Source organism: Trachinotus anak, unplaced genomic scaffold (genome assembly GCF_046630095.1).
Source record: "Trachinotus anak isolate AG129_WGS33_773 ecotype Australia unplaced genomic scaffold, CSIRO_AGI_Tana_v1 ptg000016l, whole genome shotgun sequence".
Classification (NCBI taxonomy): Eukaryota; Metazoa; Chordata; class Actinopteri; order Carangiformes; family Carangidae; genus Trachinotus; species Trachinotus anak.
In genome coordinates, this window is record NW_027273867.1 from 25,015,730 (window position 1) to 25,030,927 (window position 15,198).

The following is a 15,198-nucleotide window of genomic DNA, read 5'->3' on the forward strand; positions in this document are numbered from 1 at the left end:
AATTTGATCAGCTTGAATGCCACATGCGTCTTTATTTCAAGATACAGTCAGATTTAGACAGGTTCAGTTCAAATACACTTAGTTCACTGGTTCTAAGAAAATACGTTTTTTAAACCCAGATGTAGTCAGAATGGTCTTTATAGTGTCGTGGCCGTGGAACTGTTAAAGACTGGACGGATCACCAGAACATAAAGTAGTAAGAAGTAGCTGCACGTCGACCAGGTACAAGCTACAGGTGTGAGGACGAACAGCTGCTGTGGGAATCAAGCATCCAACCCCTAAATCTGGGTTGAGGGTTTTGTATTACAGGCTGCACCTCCCAACGCTTTATTGACTGCTTATACTCAGGCCGACAAATTAACACATGTACAAAGGCCTACTTCCAATATAGTATATATATATATATATATATATATATATAATTACACTGTTAGACTTTGGATTTGACATTATTTCCTTAACATTTACATTCACTTTTGCAGAGAAGCTTTATTATCTGATGCTGACGATGAGCCTCTCTCTTTCTGTACGTCCGGTTACTCTAAAATAAGTGTGCCACTGTTTTCTTTGTACCCTGATTCAGAGACAAACAAGATGAAAACACTGAAAAAAAATTACATTATTCTCTTTTGCAGTGTTGCTAAATACTACCATTTATGCATATACATTTTATTTCATTCTCTTTCTCAAATTTAAATTACATGATGATTTCATTATGTTGACGGGGGCATTAACTAAAATCTGTTTATCTTCTTCTTCCTAGTCTGTCAAATATGTCCACATACTGAAGTGCAACCTGCACTCAACCTCGCTCTGTGTCTCATTTTTAAAGGCAGTGACCCGTTTGGCAACTTTTCCAGCAACATTTGGTCGTCATGAATCATTTGAAGGTCCCATCCAGTCTAAAGGTAGATGTCCATGTGTTTGTGATTATAAAGCAGGTCTAGGTTCTATATTAATACTGTGAAAGTCTCAAAGCCTCAGTCCACAGAGAAATGCACACAGCCTGTATTCAGACACTGAGCCTTAAAACCAGCCGTCAGGACTTCTGGAACTTTGTGATGTCACAACAGAGCAGTCACCACTCTTAGCGTCCAACCTTGCAGGATTTGGTTTACCTAAAACCTGCTATATTTTTTAAATCACTCATAAAACAGTCAGCCAATCAGAGGAGAGGCTCAGATCCTCTCTTCTGATTGGCTGACTGACCTGTTGTTACTAGAGCTCCAGAGAGAAGCCTGAGAGAGGAGATGTAAAACTACACTGAGATGGTTTTTGGTTCTTAGAACCATCTTCTTATGGCTATCAACAAGTCAAAGAAAACACAGGAAAAATGTAAACTATAGGACCTTTAAATGTATTTTTGATATTTTTATGTTGGTTTATTTCCTGTTGCTGGAATCCATCTTCATTGCCTAAAAAAGTGCTGAGTGTCTCACCACCCTCCTTATGGAAAGACACCCTTTTACTCAATCATCTCCTGCAGCTTCAGCCTCCTATTCTCCCATCAAACTCCTCTTTCTCTCCCATTAAAAAAACTCCTCCTTCATCAGTTCCACTTGTCCTCCTCTGTGCTCCCCCTCCCTTCATCCGTCCATCCCTGGTCAGTCCATCTTTTCCTCCCAAAGCGGAAACCAAATCCCCCTTTCTCCCGGCTGACAGCTTGGAGCCCTCCAGCAATGGAGGTCAGAGCTTCGTTTCTCTTCCCCCCATCCTCCCCATCTCCTCCGTCCTGATAGTGCATGCTTTCCAGAGAGTGACCACCTGGGAAAGGCGACAGAGGCCGGGCAATCAGGTCTCCTCTCTGGTTCCTCAGCAGCGCTTCCTCCTTCCAGGACCTGACCTCCTCTGAATGCTGTGCAGGTTCCAGCAGTGCCTGCAGAGGGTCTTGAGGCCCCCCGGCCCAGGCTTCAGGTGGGTCCTCCAGAGCAGCCTGGAGGCGCAGCAGGGCAGACTCCAACTCACGTCCATCCACTGTGGGAAGTAGAGTAGTGGGGGAGAGAGGGCATGATGTGACGGTCCATGGGATGGGGCAGAGGAGGGTGAGGGAGAGGAGGGTGAGCTGAGAGGCACCAAGATGGAAAGATGGTCTCATCTGAAAACAGAAACAGACGACAGGTGTAATGCATAATTATCAGGAGGTTATTTTGTGTCTGTTCCTTATCGCTTTCAAATCATGGAAGTCTTAAGCAAGTGTAACACAAACACGTTGACTTTATCACAACTAGAAAAAGGAATTAAAGAAATAATTAAAGAAGAGTTAAGAGTTATGATAGTAAATGTCAAATACACCACAGAATATTGGTGTCCATTACAACAAAATATAGCAGGTAAAAAAAAAAAAAAAAAACAACACACGGGCTGATCTTAATATGTTCCAACCTCGGTCATTACTAGATGAATTTTGCAAAAATTGTGCAAAAAAAATTTAAGCTGATAAATGGATTTTTTAAATCCATAATATAAAGTGCTGTCCACCTGTACATGCAGGTGCTTTTGCCGATCAACACTTAACGCTGAACACTTTTAATTAAATTGAAATCTGGTTTGTAGCTTTTGAGATTCTGCGAACAAACCTGTGAAAGAAACAAAATGTACATGTGCTTAGAAACATAAAAACCTCCCTGGTGGAGGCAACAACAGCGATTTCATGTTATGTGTGCAAAAGAATTCAGAATCAGGAAGAACCACGGCTAGTTTGTTTAAAATGTAATTATAAAGCTTTCAGTCACAGGAATTTGAATGAGCAGCATAAGACCCGTTGTAGCTCCTTGTGTGGATGATGCAGCTCTGTTTGAGAGGATACCAAGTCAGCACCTGCAAAACTGCATCACTAAGAAACTTTGTATGCTGTTACAATTTTCTCCAAAGTGTAAAAGACTATATAAGAACAAAATAAATGATGAAAGCAGTTGTTTACATGTGCTGCCATCAATGAGGATTAAGAGGAAAAGAAACAACACATGAAAGTCTCATATCTTACCTTGTGTCGCTGTCTAACTTGCTGTATCTTCTCTAACGTTCGTCGCCTCTGACCTTTTTAAAAACTGCACGCTCTCCATCCTCCCCCAGCTGCCCCCAGGTCTCAGGCTGCTGTTACCCATTGGTCCCTCCCCCTCTGACGCACACAAAGATGCACGGTCATCCGTCATAACCTTCATTCTTTCACCTGTGAAACCTCTGTCCACTTCAGCAACAAGTCGTTGCAATTACCGCCGCTTGATTGGGGAGGCAATTCACAAAAAGGAAGCAGCCAATTCATTAAAATGTTTCCGTGGAGAGGAAGTCTCCTGGATAGAGGGGGAGGACACAGAGAGATGGTGAGACAGAGAGGAAGATGGGTGCAATTGGTGGTGTATTTTGTCATCGTGGTCGTCATGAAGGTCGTCTCACCGGGACAACACAGACCAGCCTGAAAGAATGTCATTACACACTACTGTGGTTTTTGGGGAATCATCTTGTTGACAAACCATTAGTTATCCTCAAACTGAATGAGACGGCTACATACAAACACATAACATTTCAACGAAAAAAAAAAGGTACAATAAAAACAACACCCTGAACAAGTCGCCAGTCTATCACAAGGATGACATATAAGACAAACAGCCATTCATGCCCACATTCACACCTACAGGCAATTTAGAATCACTGGTTAACCACAGTCTTTGGACTGTGGGAGGAAGCTGGAGTACCCGGAGGGAACCCGCGCAGACACGGGGAGAACATAATTATTAACAATTGATGATTAATTATCTGTTCATCAACAGATTGTTTCAACTCCACATGTAAACACAGCAAATTATCAGGTAAAATGAGTCGCAGTTTGTGGTATATAAAGACGAAACTTGGAGGCAAGAAGTGGTAAAACAGTTGATGGTTTATTCACCATTCTTGAGTAATACAGTAACAGCTCTATCATACAGGTGGCAGAGATGAGTGTGACACAACTGATTACAGTAGCTGTGATTTAAGACTGTTTGAACTAAGTGTTTGTAGTTGGTGTAAAAAAAAAAAACTGGAGTTTACACAGTTGTCATCATGTGATCTACAGAAAGTACTGAGATTCAGTCACATGACAACAAGTGGTTGTATAGGCCAAGTATAGGTCATGTGTGGTGGCTAAAAGCTCAAAACAAATAAGTGGACCTTGAATGAAGATGTGTTTTTTTTTTTTGTCAAACTAGAGACGTATTTCTTCCACATTGTCACAGGTTGTGGAATTTATTATAACCCCCCCTCACTAAACACACAACAAGAGCCTCAACTGAATAAAGTTAATGTGTACACAACAGCCAACAAGAAACTATTCAGTCACAACCATTAGCCCCCGCTAGCATTGCAATGCAGTGCTGGCAGTTAGCCAGCTAGCAATAGCAGCATTTGCGGTACATTTTCATAATATGGCTAACAGCAAGTCAGCTACCGTTACCATGCCTACTGTACCTGGTCACTAATGAAAACAGACATTAACATTATATAACCATCAAGTTACTGACACATGGAGGAGAAGAAAACCAGATACGAGTCAAGCTGGAGCCCTTTAGCAGCACAAAGGGTTCTCCATGTCAGTAAAGACAGACCAGTACTGGCTCCATGGTCGGACTGGAAAGGAAATTCAGCCTGGGACCGATCCACGGGGACCGGCTGCATGAAAGACACTGATGGAGCTGGTGAAGACACTGATGGAGCTGGTGAAGACAGGATTTGAGCTGGTGGCCGCCATCGCCAGTCCGCCTGTGCTCTGGTCTTAACTTTTTCTTTGTCAGAGAACTTTTTAGATGAAAATGCGACTTCGCTCTCTGCTCTGGACACCATCACTCCACTATATCTACATAGAGAATAGTTGCTGCTATATTATTGTTTAAAATCTTGTTTACAGAACCTTCAATTTGATTGATTGTGTCACACAACAAGAGAGTTATAACCTTTGTTGTTAGTTATAATCCTATAAGATTTACATTAAATGAAACCCTGTTTTTGACTCTATTTGTGGGGGGCATTTTTCCTGCAATAGACATTCAAGGTATTTACAGTCTGTAATTATCTCTCCATATAGTTGTTGCTTGTCCACCAATCCCACACTGGAGTCAGATTTCTTTCACAAGCACGAGGGACTCCTGATGCGGCTGTAATCCAGTGTTACTGGCTGTAATCTGATTGATATCGGCCTCACTGTGAACTGATCAAAGCCGGATCAGAGCTGGATTTAGTTACAATTAATGCTAACACAACATTTCCTTCTGATGTCCTTCTGCTGCAGCTTCACATTAAAGACAATTATCTGAAATCTTAATGATTATTTATTATAGTTTTAATTTCACTAATTTAGAAAATTAAGTTACAGCCTTAAAGCAGTGTAAGGTCCTTCTTCTAGCAGTAATGTGGTCTAAAAGAACTGTCAGGGTCAGCTTTTCTTTCTGCTCCTCCTCCTGCCTCCCCAAAGTCCTCGTAGACCTCCAGAGAGGACATACACCCTGGTGCACTCTGGGAATCATAGTCCAGGAAGAAGGCGGGGCTTTGCAGCTGGTGCGGCTGGGTGACGGCAGGGCTCACCGGCGCGTCGCCAAGCGGAGCAGTGAGCAGGGACAGCTGCAGCTGGTCGATGGTGCTGGTGGAGAAGGGCTGTGGTTGATCGGGTGGGGAGCAGACTGGGGATGGGGAATTGGTTGCCATGGTGACACCTCTAAGGGAAGCAGAGGGCGAGTTGACCTGAGAGTCGTCTGTAGTGAGAGACCGCCTCAGCTTGGCCCGTGCATTTTGAAACCACACCTGAGAGAGAGAGAGAGAGAGAGCATGTGTTCAAATGTGAAAATTAAGAGCACAAAAATATTTTTTAGAGGAGGCACAAAGCGTGTCAGTGAGTAAGTTTTAATGTGATAGTACTTTCATCCGGCTGGGACTGAGAGACGGACTGAAAATCAAAGCAGCAAACACTGAAGTATCTTCCCATTCATTGTTTGGTGTCATGTGACTCACAGTCGACCCACAGGTCGTCTGTCAGCAGATTACTATGACCCATAGTTAGGTTATGTTGCTAGGCGACATCTAGTGGTCGTAGTAATGATGACAGGTGCAAACTCCTACATCTTGAATCAGAGAGGATGTTCAGGCTCTAGGACTTGTTGGTCTGGACCAGGATGGAACTCTCCTGGTTTACTTAGAAAATATCTGGTTCTTTGATAGAAAAGTCACAGGTACAAGCTTGTTTATATACAAATTTCAGGGAGGATATTAACAACAACTCCCAAGGTGCATTTCAGCAAGAATCAAGAATCATCCAATCACTGAGCTGTAAATTCTGTGTAGTTAGCCGCTAATGATGTGCGAGTGCTAAAGATGTTGAGAAACCTGAGAACAATCTGCTGCTTAAATCAGTTCACTTTTAAATTCTGACAGAATTTAACGATTGTTCCACATATTTTGAACAACTGCAACAACGAAGAGTTTTGAGTTCCTGACTGTTCTGATCTGCACCTCTGTCCAAAGCTCGTGGGTGTTGTAGTGTTTAGTGCTGTCCTCCAAAATGACAGATTTCGAACTACAAATATGTGCGGAAATGAAACAGCATTAAAGTGTGAGCTGAAAAGGTAAAACTGAGGAGGGGCAGCCGCTCTGCAGGTGAGATGAACTGGTTGTGATGTCACAAATCACAGCAAATGAGCACAGAGCGACTGAAGTGTCAAACTCATACATGCACACACACAGTACGTATCCATTTCAATTCCTGTGACTCATCGCTTCACTTTCCTGTAGTTCAGACCAATCACATCTTCACATTTACAATCTATGGTATCACCTGTTGTTGTTACCTGTAGGACTCTCTTGGGCAGGCCGGTCTTGTGTGCGAGGCAGGTCCAGTCTTTACCGTCAGGGTTGTGCTTCTGGGCAAAATACGACTCCAGTGCTCTCAGCTGCTCGCTGCGGAAACACGTCCTGATTCGCTTGTTCTGCCTGCGGGTCCGTCCACCTGTCACCCTGTCATCCAATCGAGGCTCTGGACTGCTGACGGACTCCTCCCCTTCACCTGAGACCTGGTTTTGAGCTTTCCTCACACACACACACACACACCTCTTTTAGCTTCTAGTTTTGGCTTCACAGTTTTACTGCGGTTCAGCGTCAGTGTTTCCAGCAGCAGCAGACAGACACAGTTGGAGCTGAAGAGCCAGAGATTCCCCTGAGGAGCTGCTGGATGGTGGAGTTAATGCAGATTTAAAGTCTGATAAACTGATGATTAACTGATAAACCAGCCTCTCATGTCTCTTACTGAATAACACATGGAAATACTGTGTTTTTCATAAATGCAGATAAGTGTTTTAGCTGGGATTCGTGCTGCATTGATAGACATAAACAGAGTAACTGAGCTAATATCTGGGGCGATCCTGTCTTCGACTGTCTGACAACAAAATGTCATGATTCAACCACCTGATGTTGTTGAAAATCCATAATCTAAAATATATTGGTCAGTCAGTGTCCTGTGCACAGATTGTTGCTGTTTTATTCCAATTTTAATACATTTTTGATTCATCATTTTCTGCAAGAGGTTTGACTCAAGTACAAAAGTACAGCATCATGCAAACACATAAATGCAACACACACAAACACACTCTCACCTTCATCTTTCAGATTTGGTTTGGGCTGAGGATCATGGGATAGAGGGACACTCCCGTCACCATGGTAATGTGACTGACAGTAGAGGTTCTGGCCCTGCATGCAGTACAGGTTCCCGGGCATTAGTTTGATGTCACACTCCTGCAAAACATGTTCATTATCTTAAAGATCATTGCATTTATCTCGGTTAGCAATGATAATAAAGCTAATGATGCTGATAATAAGACAAGATCAACATATACCTAATGACTTTTTTTTTGTGGATTGTTTTTTATAAACCTAAACTTTGGGCTAACCTGGCAGGAGAAGCAGTGAGGATGGAAGGTGAACTCCCCAGACCTCATGACCAGAGCAGTTGCTGGGATTGGCTGGAAGCAGCGAGCACACTGACCACCTCCAAACATCCTGACCAGCACGACAAAAAGTTTAATCCCTGCCAAACCCAAAACTCACCAAACATGAGGCGTCCACATAACGAGCAGTTGGACAGCTTGGTTCTGACCTGCAGTAGTCCTGCTGGCAGTAGATGTTCCCGTCTCTGCAGTAAAGCGAGGGGTGTGTCTGCAGCTCACACTGACATTGGCTGCAGCGGAGGCAGGGCCCATGCCACACCCTGCCTGCAGCCAATAGGAAGAAGCGGTCGCACACCTGCTCTCCGCAACCGGCGCATATCATTGGCTCCTGGATGGACACAGCTGTCAGAGCCTGAGAAAACAGATTGATTTTATTTCAGTGAACAGTTTTTGTTGATCAGTTTTTTCTGATGTGAAAACAGAACGAAATCAAATGTCACAGTTGTTATTTATGAGTACATGAAGTGATTCAAAAAAATGTGTGATTTAAAGAATTCACATTGGGTCTGTGTTGTATTTACAACAGGCAGACGAGGCCTTGTGCTGGTGAAATAAATACTGTGGGAGATTAAAGTAGCGTTAAATAAAGGTATGATACAGAGATAGTTTCCCTTTCAGACCAACTTTCAGAGGAATAAGTTATTCTCATCCATAATGTCCAACTGGATGACTCTGTAGTAATTATGAAAACTTCCATGATGTGAACATCATGAGCAGAATTTGCAGGCAGACAGTGAACGCAGCACACAATAGTGACAAAAGAATCTGATGACCTGGAAAATGTTGCCTCACTACTGAAGATGAATATTGCAGCTTTAATAATCATTTTATCGTCTTCGTGCTCACGTTGTTTGCAGTAGCACTTTCCTCGACCCCGCCGGCGCCCAGCTCCGGGCCCTCAGCCTCGTCACCAAGGTCGCTGCCGTACAACAGGTCCTCGAGGGTTGGGTCGTGTGGCGACATCATGATTGTCCTGAGGAGGAACACGGGGTAATCATCAGGCCTCTCTGGAATCACAGCCCTCATTAGAGAGCTAAAAACACACTCACTTAACGTCTCTATTAATAAACAACAGGTGTTTGACATAAACATCCGCACACAAACTGTAACACAACAATGTGACTTTTTTGTAAAATGTCAAGGTCACATGCTTCTTTTAACCCAATCCCACCATATATCTTCTTTCTCTTTGCTGAAAAATGTGTGTTCGCTTTGCATAACAAAAACACAAAAGTACAACATGAATTGTAGAGTTCTGCTGAACACACACTTCAGCCAGAAGGTTTTTCTAAGGATGTGTACAACTTCCATTTCTTTGTTTGTGTAATTTAAAACATCTGAGCAGAAACGAAACCTCCATGTTGTAATGTTTACATCAATGCAACATACCAACTGAATGTTAAAACCATTTATTGTTAAGCTCAGTGGATAGAATCTGTGCACCCTGGACACACTTTCATAGTGACCGGTACAAGGAAGTGACATCATCACCGATGACCCACCTTGACGAGAGGACTGACAGATTTCATTTTGGAGCATAGTGACATGTTAAAGCAAATGCAAAGGACTGAGGACAGTGTTTGCTTGTATTTGAATATTGTCCCATGTGGTCCAGGTTAACTCTCTGAAGATTAAATGTATAACAGTATTTAAATTTTCATTTTAATATGGTCATAAAAGCCCTGTTCGTTCCTGTGCCCCACAACAGTTTGGGGAATATTTGTGAACATGCAGCACAAAATGAGACATAAAATGTTTGTGTAAGGTTTCAATTTCAAACTTTAAACTATATCCAATTTAAAATGAGGTGACACTTGTTGGGGCATATCATTAGGGTCATCCTCCTGATTTCTTTCTTTATTTTTTTTGCTGTATCAGCTCATCATTTGTGATCAATAGCTTTTAATGGGGGGGGGGGTTTCAATTAAAAAGTGTGATGTAATTCCCACATTCCACCATTTCATTAGTCAATTATGACATTTAATTGATATTTTAAAGGACTATAAATAAAGTCAGAGCCTCTTGTGCTGTCAGTGGAGTTGTTTTTTCTGATTTCTAGCTTTAGGACAAAGTGTTGCATGTTTAAAAAATTCAAACTTAACTGTCCTTGGGCACAGGAATAACACAACATTTAAGTCTTTTATTTTGTCAAATTAGTTTGAACTATACACTTATGAATGTTGTGTGATTATTATTCATTAGTAACTTCATCCACAGCTGCTGGTGGACTTAAAGTCTCTTACTGCATCTTGTTCCACCTGCAGCTGAGGTTTTTCTGGGCTCTTGCTTCATGTTTGCAGGTTCACTCTGTGTGTGTCCGTGAACATGTGAGTTCTCATGTTCTGTTTAATAAAAATGATGTAATTTCTCTGTGTAACCTGACTCTATCCTGCAGCTAAGGGAAGAGTTGACATTGGAAATTACCAAAAGTCATTCTGGCCCAGCACCACCTCCAGTATCGAGCCCAGTCTGGTGCTTGTGGTTCACTTCAGGCCTGGTTGTGGATTGTTCGACTTGGGTCTTCAACATGGAGCAAATTTCCTGAAGAAACGTGTGGTGGAGACTCTTCCATTTTTTACTGCCTTTTTAAAGTCCTTGTTGTTGTTGTTGTTGTTGTTGTTGTTGTGTGTTGTGTATTTTCCGCCATGTTTCACTGTATCATAAAGTGTTAGTCTGTCATTGTGTGTTTTTCCTCTGTCCTGAGAGGAAGTTCTTGTCCTTTATTTCCTCAGTTTGGCAAAACAAAAGTCTTTTATTTCAAGTGAAATCATCACTTTAAACAAATGTTGCTCCACAGTATTTTGTGTTATGTTTTGATATTTCATGTTTTATTTTAGGTATTTCATCTGTAATTTTTTTAAACTGTTATTTATCTGTTAAATAAATTCACAAGGGCCTTTCGTCATGTTTCAACAAGCAGGTAAAATGTGTTGAAACTGTGATAATGTGCAATACTGTGCAATAATGTGCAAAACTACATAAGGGTTACACAGGATAGAAAGTCAAAGATAAAACAGTATAAATATGCAACTGACCAGATGTGTAGCTGGCCTGTGCATTTTTCCAGAAAATAACGTCACAGCTGTTAAACAGAATCAAATACTAACAGGTATTCTCACTATTTTAAAGACCAGACGATTAATGAGCAGGTTGATCAGTAACTTTTCATCAGCTGCAGCTTTTAAAAAAGAGCGTACCTGTCTTATTTGGAGGCTTCTGGTTGGTGGATGGTTGCTGGTCTGGATCAACCCCTCAAATACCACAACACTTTAAAAGCTGGTGGTGTTTCTCTTCCTGCTTTTAGAAAAGTCTCCAGTGGAAAAACAAACTCCTCTCTCTGCTTCGTGGCTTCTCTTCAACCTCTCCCTGTTTTCTGTCTTTGCACTGGGACAGATTTTCCTCCACCTGAGCGCTCTCACTCCTCCAGGTGCCTCTGGCAGCAGCCTCCTCCTGTCTTGTGGTTTTAGGATCAGTTTCACTCTCCGAGCACTGACCTGAGACCTGCTTCCACCTCCATCCTCCACCAATCGCTTTCCCAGCATCAGATCTGAGAGCAGGATCAGCACCGGCTGCCCCATGTGACGTCCAGGCACACACCTGTAAACAAGAGGCCCAGGTGGCTCAGGGCGTTGGTAAGAACTGATCTGATTGGCCACCTGGTGTGCAGATGGGTGGAGGCGGTGCACCCTGGGGACCAATTAAAAAAACAAAGGGTGTTTAAAAGGACATCTGGGATCTGCAGTTGAGGACGGAACGATGTTTCCCTCGATCCCTCAGCTGCATGTGGAGCAAACCGACATGTTCTCCCTGTTTACCTGAAGAAACCACTGAGACACAGAGTTGGATTAAAGCTTGTGTCCATAATCAGACACGAGCTACATGATTATTGTTTAACCCATGTGGAAACACAAAGATAATAAAACATGTTGGTGACTGAAGATCTTTCACCAACAGGTTGACATTTCAGCAGAAGTTTTGTGAAATGATTTCTTTCCACTTTCCATTTATTTATTTTTTTGTTTCCATTTGACTCAGATCTGATGCCATAAATAACCAGTGTTCACATGGAGGTGGTTCAAAAAAGCAAAGCAAAATGTGTTGTTCTGATATCTTCAGTTGTAGAAAATAGTCAAAATAAAGAAAAACCTATGAATGAGTTGATGTGCCCAAACTTTGCACTTTAATTAAATATTATTCATTTTATAATCTGTGTTTTTACACTGTTTTATGCTTTTTTACTTCTATTTTTACGCTTCTTTGTTTGACCTCAGTGTATGATAATATACTGGATAATAATCTGCCGTGCCTTCCTCACTGTCCTCCCTCATTTCTGACACCAAATCTCTGCCCTTGCACACAGTTGAGGTCGTGTCCAAAGGTAAAGTTTATGTTACTTCTTTTGAGAAATTTGAGCATTTCCTTCTTTTGGATCATGTGTGTAGACTTTATAGTGTAGCTTATATTCTATGTGATCTTTTTGTAACCTGTGTACACTGAAGGGAGTGAAAAAATAAATGATGAATGATTGAATCTGGAGGTTACATAGATACATGTGGTGATTGTCAGGTGATACCAACAGAGGGAACCATGCAGCTTTAAATCTCAGTCATTTTATTATTGTAGCCTATTCTTTTACATACAAAGTAAAATAAGTCAGATTTACAAAAAGACAAACAGGAGGACAAACACTGAGAGGACGGCTGGCAGCTGAACCACAGCAAAGACAAACAAAACTCACCTGAATGTCTCCACTCCACCCAGTGGCTGTTCACTGAGGGGGCAGCAGGGGGCGCTGCCCAGCTGTGAAGCAGAGCTGGACTGACGCCAGTGTGGCTCCTGCAGGGCACCACAGAGTCTCTACAGGCTTCAGACCACATCCTGTGTCTGGTTTAGTTTGAGGTGGATTTGATTAGAAACTACAAACACAAATAAGTTTTTCTAACAAAGCAGCTCCTGCTGTCAGGTAAAAGAAATTTCCCTTATGGGTCTGAAAAACAAACAACTGAAAGGCCACAGGATGAAATCAAAAATACATCCAGAAAAAAACCAAACTGTTTTTATTATCTGTTGAAAATTAAACATTTTGGAGACACAAACCTGCAACAAATGACTCTGTATAGAAAAGATTCTGTATGTTATTGAATGTTATGCTGTGGCATGTTGTGTTGTTACTTATTTACATGAAGCGTGATGAAAAGCCTGTGTGCACAGACAGGAAGTGACCTCTGAGCTGCAGTTTTCAAAAACAGGACAAAAGTGCTGCAAACATCAGCTTCATTTCGAAGGGAAAAGGGGAAGCGGAGCACACTGGTTAACTTTTAATAGTGCAAACAAACCGACGAATGGATGACGACATGTAGTCCTTTAATGATTGGCTGAACAGTATCACACCTACAGGAGTTTTCTTTTTCTGCTGTGCACCAAATTAATTTATGACTCTTTATTCTGACCCGACCCCACATCACCTCCTGTCATAACAGCACACTTTCAAAACTCAGTTTGTGGTAAAAATGAGAACAGCAACATGACTGCAGCCAAATGTCATGTTACAACTTTCATAACGTTACCTGCTTAATTGGAAAAGCCAGAGTCCCCACCCGACCCTCCCCACCCCCCCCCACACACTCACACAGATTGAGAGAAACACCAGAAGTCGGAGAATATCAAATATGAGCTTCACGACTTTGTTGAAAAATCCGACCAAATATGGCAGAAACTTTCTCAGTTGTGCTGACACCAGTTTTCAAACTGTGCAAGGTAAATAATGATAAATAACCTTATTTGCTGATAATATTGTGTCTTTGACTGTGTGTGTTTTATGTTGCTTTTAGATATTTGCAAGTCCAAAAAAAGACAGGGTTTAAAAAAACAAACTAACACAGCTTCAGATCTTCACACAAAGCTGCAACAGGTACACAAACCATGGATCACTGTGTCTGCAGCCTTATCCCACTTCCTCTCCGAGGGGGGGCGACATGATCACCCCCCTGCTCCTCAGGGTCGACCCTAAATGAAGAGCTGCATTTGTCATGTTTGCTTTTATGAATTGGACTTGATGCAGTGTTTGCGCTTTTTGTATTTTATCTTTTTAACGTTAAGATCAATGCATAGACCAATAGACTGGAAATCCTGTTCAACCAATCATCCACCGACAACAGTACAGAGCTGCAGCTCCACTGTACAGCTGGAGGCTGCTGGGACTGGATGGGATGGGATGGCAGAGATGGGACAGGTGTTAACGTTCATGTCTGCTGTGTGGTCACAGAGGCGCTGGATAAAACACCACACCGGTTAAATGCGGGTTGGATCACAGTGACCACAGTGAGGTGTCCATGCTGGTTTTGTTTTCAGGCACTTCTCTATCAGTGAGCAACCAGCTGGATGTTGGGTGGATGTCGACACTGTAACTCAGCAGCGTTAATCAGCGTACTCCCGTCCCTTCTTCCCCGGGTGGTGGAAGTTTCAGATATTTCTAAATATTGGCACAGGAAACTGTCTGCGTGGGTAGACATCACCTGCGGTCAGTGAGGAGATGTTCCTATGTAATTTGGGTGAACTGACTCTTTAAATATAGTTTAGAGGCCCTGCTTTGAAGAGCAAAAGATAAAACTGACACTGTACAATCAACAGTAATAAACTGATAACTGAGCTCTATACACATGAAAAAATACGTCCTCATCTCTTCTGAGGCGAGAGCGAGGCTCTGTGTGTGTGTGTGTGTGTGTGTGTGTGTGTGTTTGCACATGTATTGACACACTGCTGTCCATGCATGTGTTTAGCAGTTCATTGTTTGTCTCTCTCTCCTTCATCCTCTGGCTGGAGGACTGAAGGACGCTGGTCTCATCTTCATCTCAGTGAACGGGATGGAGAACTCTTTTCCTTTCCAGGTGGTCCAGATCACACCCTGACACACACACACGCACGCACACACACACACACACACACACACACACACACACACATTGGTCATCTGTGCAGCAGGTTATTATGACTGTAGCCTATTATTTTGCAGATCAGCTGTTTGAGTCAGTGTATGTGCACTTGTGCGTAGGAATACGGTAAAAATGTAGTTCCAAAGTAAAGAGCTGATTGACGACAGATAAAGTGGTGAAAATAATAAAAATAACACTTCAAATGATATCAATTTTATTTTTGTGGATTTTTTTTTTCTGCAGCAGCTCATTACTTCTCTAACCTGGTGATCCTGCAGGTAACACACTGCCTCACACCTCAATGA

At 42.2% G+C, this 15,198-nt stretch overlaps 3 protein-coding genes across 8 annotated transcripts in view; all 3 read right to left on the minus strand.

The window, feature by feature from the left end:
• Positions 1 to 2: 2 nt before the first annotated feature.
• On the minus strand, positions 3 to 4,688 carry qrfp (pyroglutamylated RFamide peptide). Its single transcript, XM_071499529.1, has 2 exons — positions 2,984 to 4,688; positions 3 to 2,095 (listed from the first exon to the last, which is right to left on the minus strand). Exon 2 carries the CDS (start codon positions 2,093 to 2,095, stop codon positions 1,550 to 1,552), a length of 546 nt encoding a protein of 181 aa, XP_071355630.1. The 5' UTR covers positions 2,984 to 4,688; the 3' UTR covers positions 3 to 1,549.
• On the minus strand, positions 4,680 to 12,356 carry LOC139633683 (LIM/homeobox protein Awh-like). Of its 5 annotated transcripts, XM_071499522.1 has the most exons (7): positions 11,159 to 12,356; positions 8,808 to 8,934; positions 8,111 to 8,313; positions 7,905 to 8,013; positions 7,611 to 7,749; positions 6,810 to 7,042; positions 4,680 to 5,769 (listed from the first exon to the last, which is right to left on the minus strand). In XM_071499522.1, the coding sequence occupies exons 2-7, from the start codon at positions 8,925 to 8,927 to the stop codon at positions 5,371 to 5,373; spliced, it is 1,203 nt and encodes a 400-aa protein (XP_071355623.1). In that variant the 5' UTR covers positions 8,928 to 8,934; positions 11,159 to 12,356; the 3' UTR covers positions 4,680 to 5,370. The 5 variants fall into 5 exon arrangements, with proteins under 5 accessions (XP_071355623.1, XP_071355620.1, XP_071355619.1 ...); XM_071499519.1 differs by lacking the exon at positions 11,159 to 12,356 and having other exon boundaries at positions 7,611 to 7,704; positions 8,808 to 9,337; XM_071499518.1 differs by lacking the exon at positions 11,159 to 12,356 and having other exon boundaries at positions 8,808 to 9,335.
• Positions 12,357 to 12,555: 199 nt separating this feature from the next.
• The window catches only part of LOC139633676 (tenascin-like), a 46,897-nt gene continuing 44,254 nt past the window's right edge, over positions 12,556 to 15,198 (minus strand). For both annotated transcript variants that reach the window (XM_071499500.1, XM_071499504.1), the window contains one exon: positions 12,556 to 14,865. In XM_071499500.1, coding sequence (XP_071355601.1) covers positions 14,767 to 14,865 — 99 coding nt within the window. In that variant the 3' untranslated portion in view covers positions 12,556 to 14,766. The remainder of the gene's footprint in view (positions 14,866 to 15,198) is intronic.

What these genes read in the sequence shown, in the direction of transcription:
- qrfp (XM_071499529.1), bottom strand. Translation starts at nt 2,095, where the DNA reads ATGAGACCATCTTTCCATCTTGGTGCCTCTCAGCTCACCCTCCTCTCC.
- LOC139633683 (XM_071499518.1), bottom strand. Translation starts at nt 9,053, where the DNA reads ATGTTTATGTCAAACACCTGTTGTTTATTAATAGAGACGTTAAGTGAG. An exon ending in TGCCAGCAGGACTACTGCAG is followed by an intron (nt 8,014 to 8,110) that starts GTCAGAACCAAG and finishes CGTGCTGGTCAG; the next exon opens with GATGTTTGGAGGTGGTCAGT. An exon ending in ACCAAATCTGAAAGATGAAG is followed by an intron (nt 7,043 to 7,610) that starts GTGAGAGTGTGT and finishes GTGTGAGGAAAG; the next exon opens with CTCAAAACCAGGTCTCAGGT.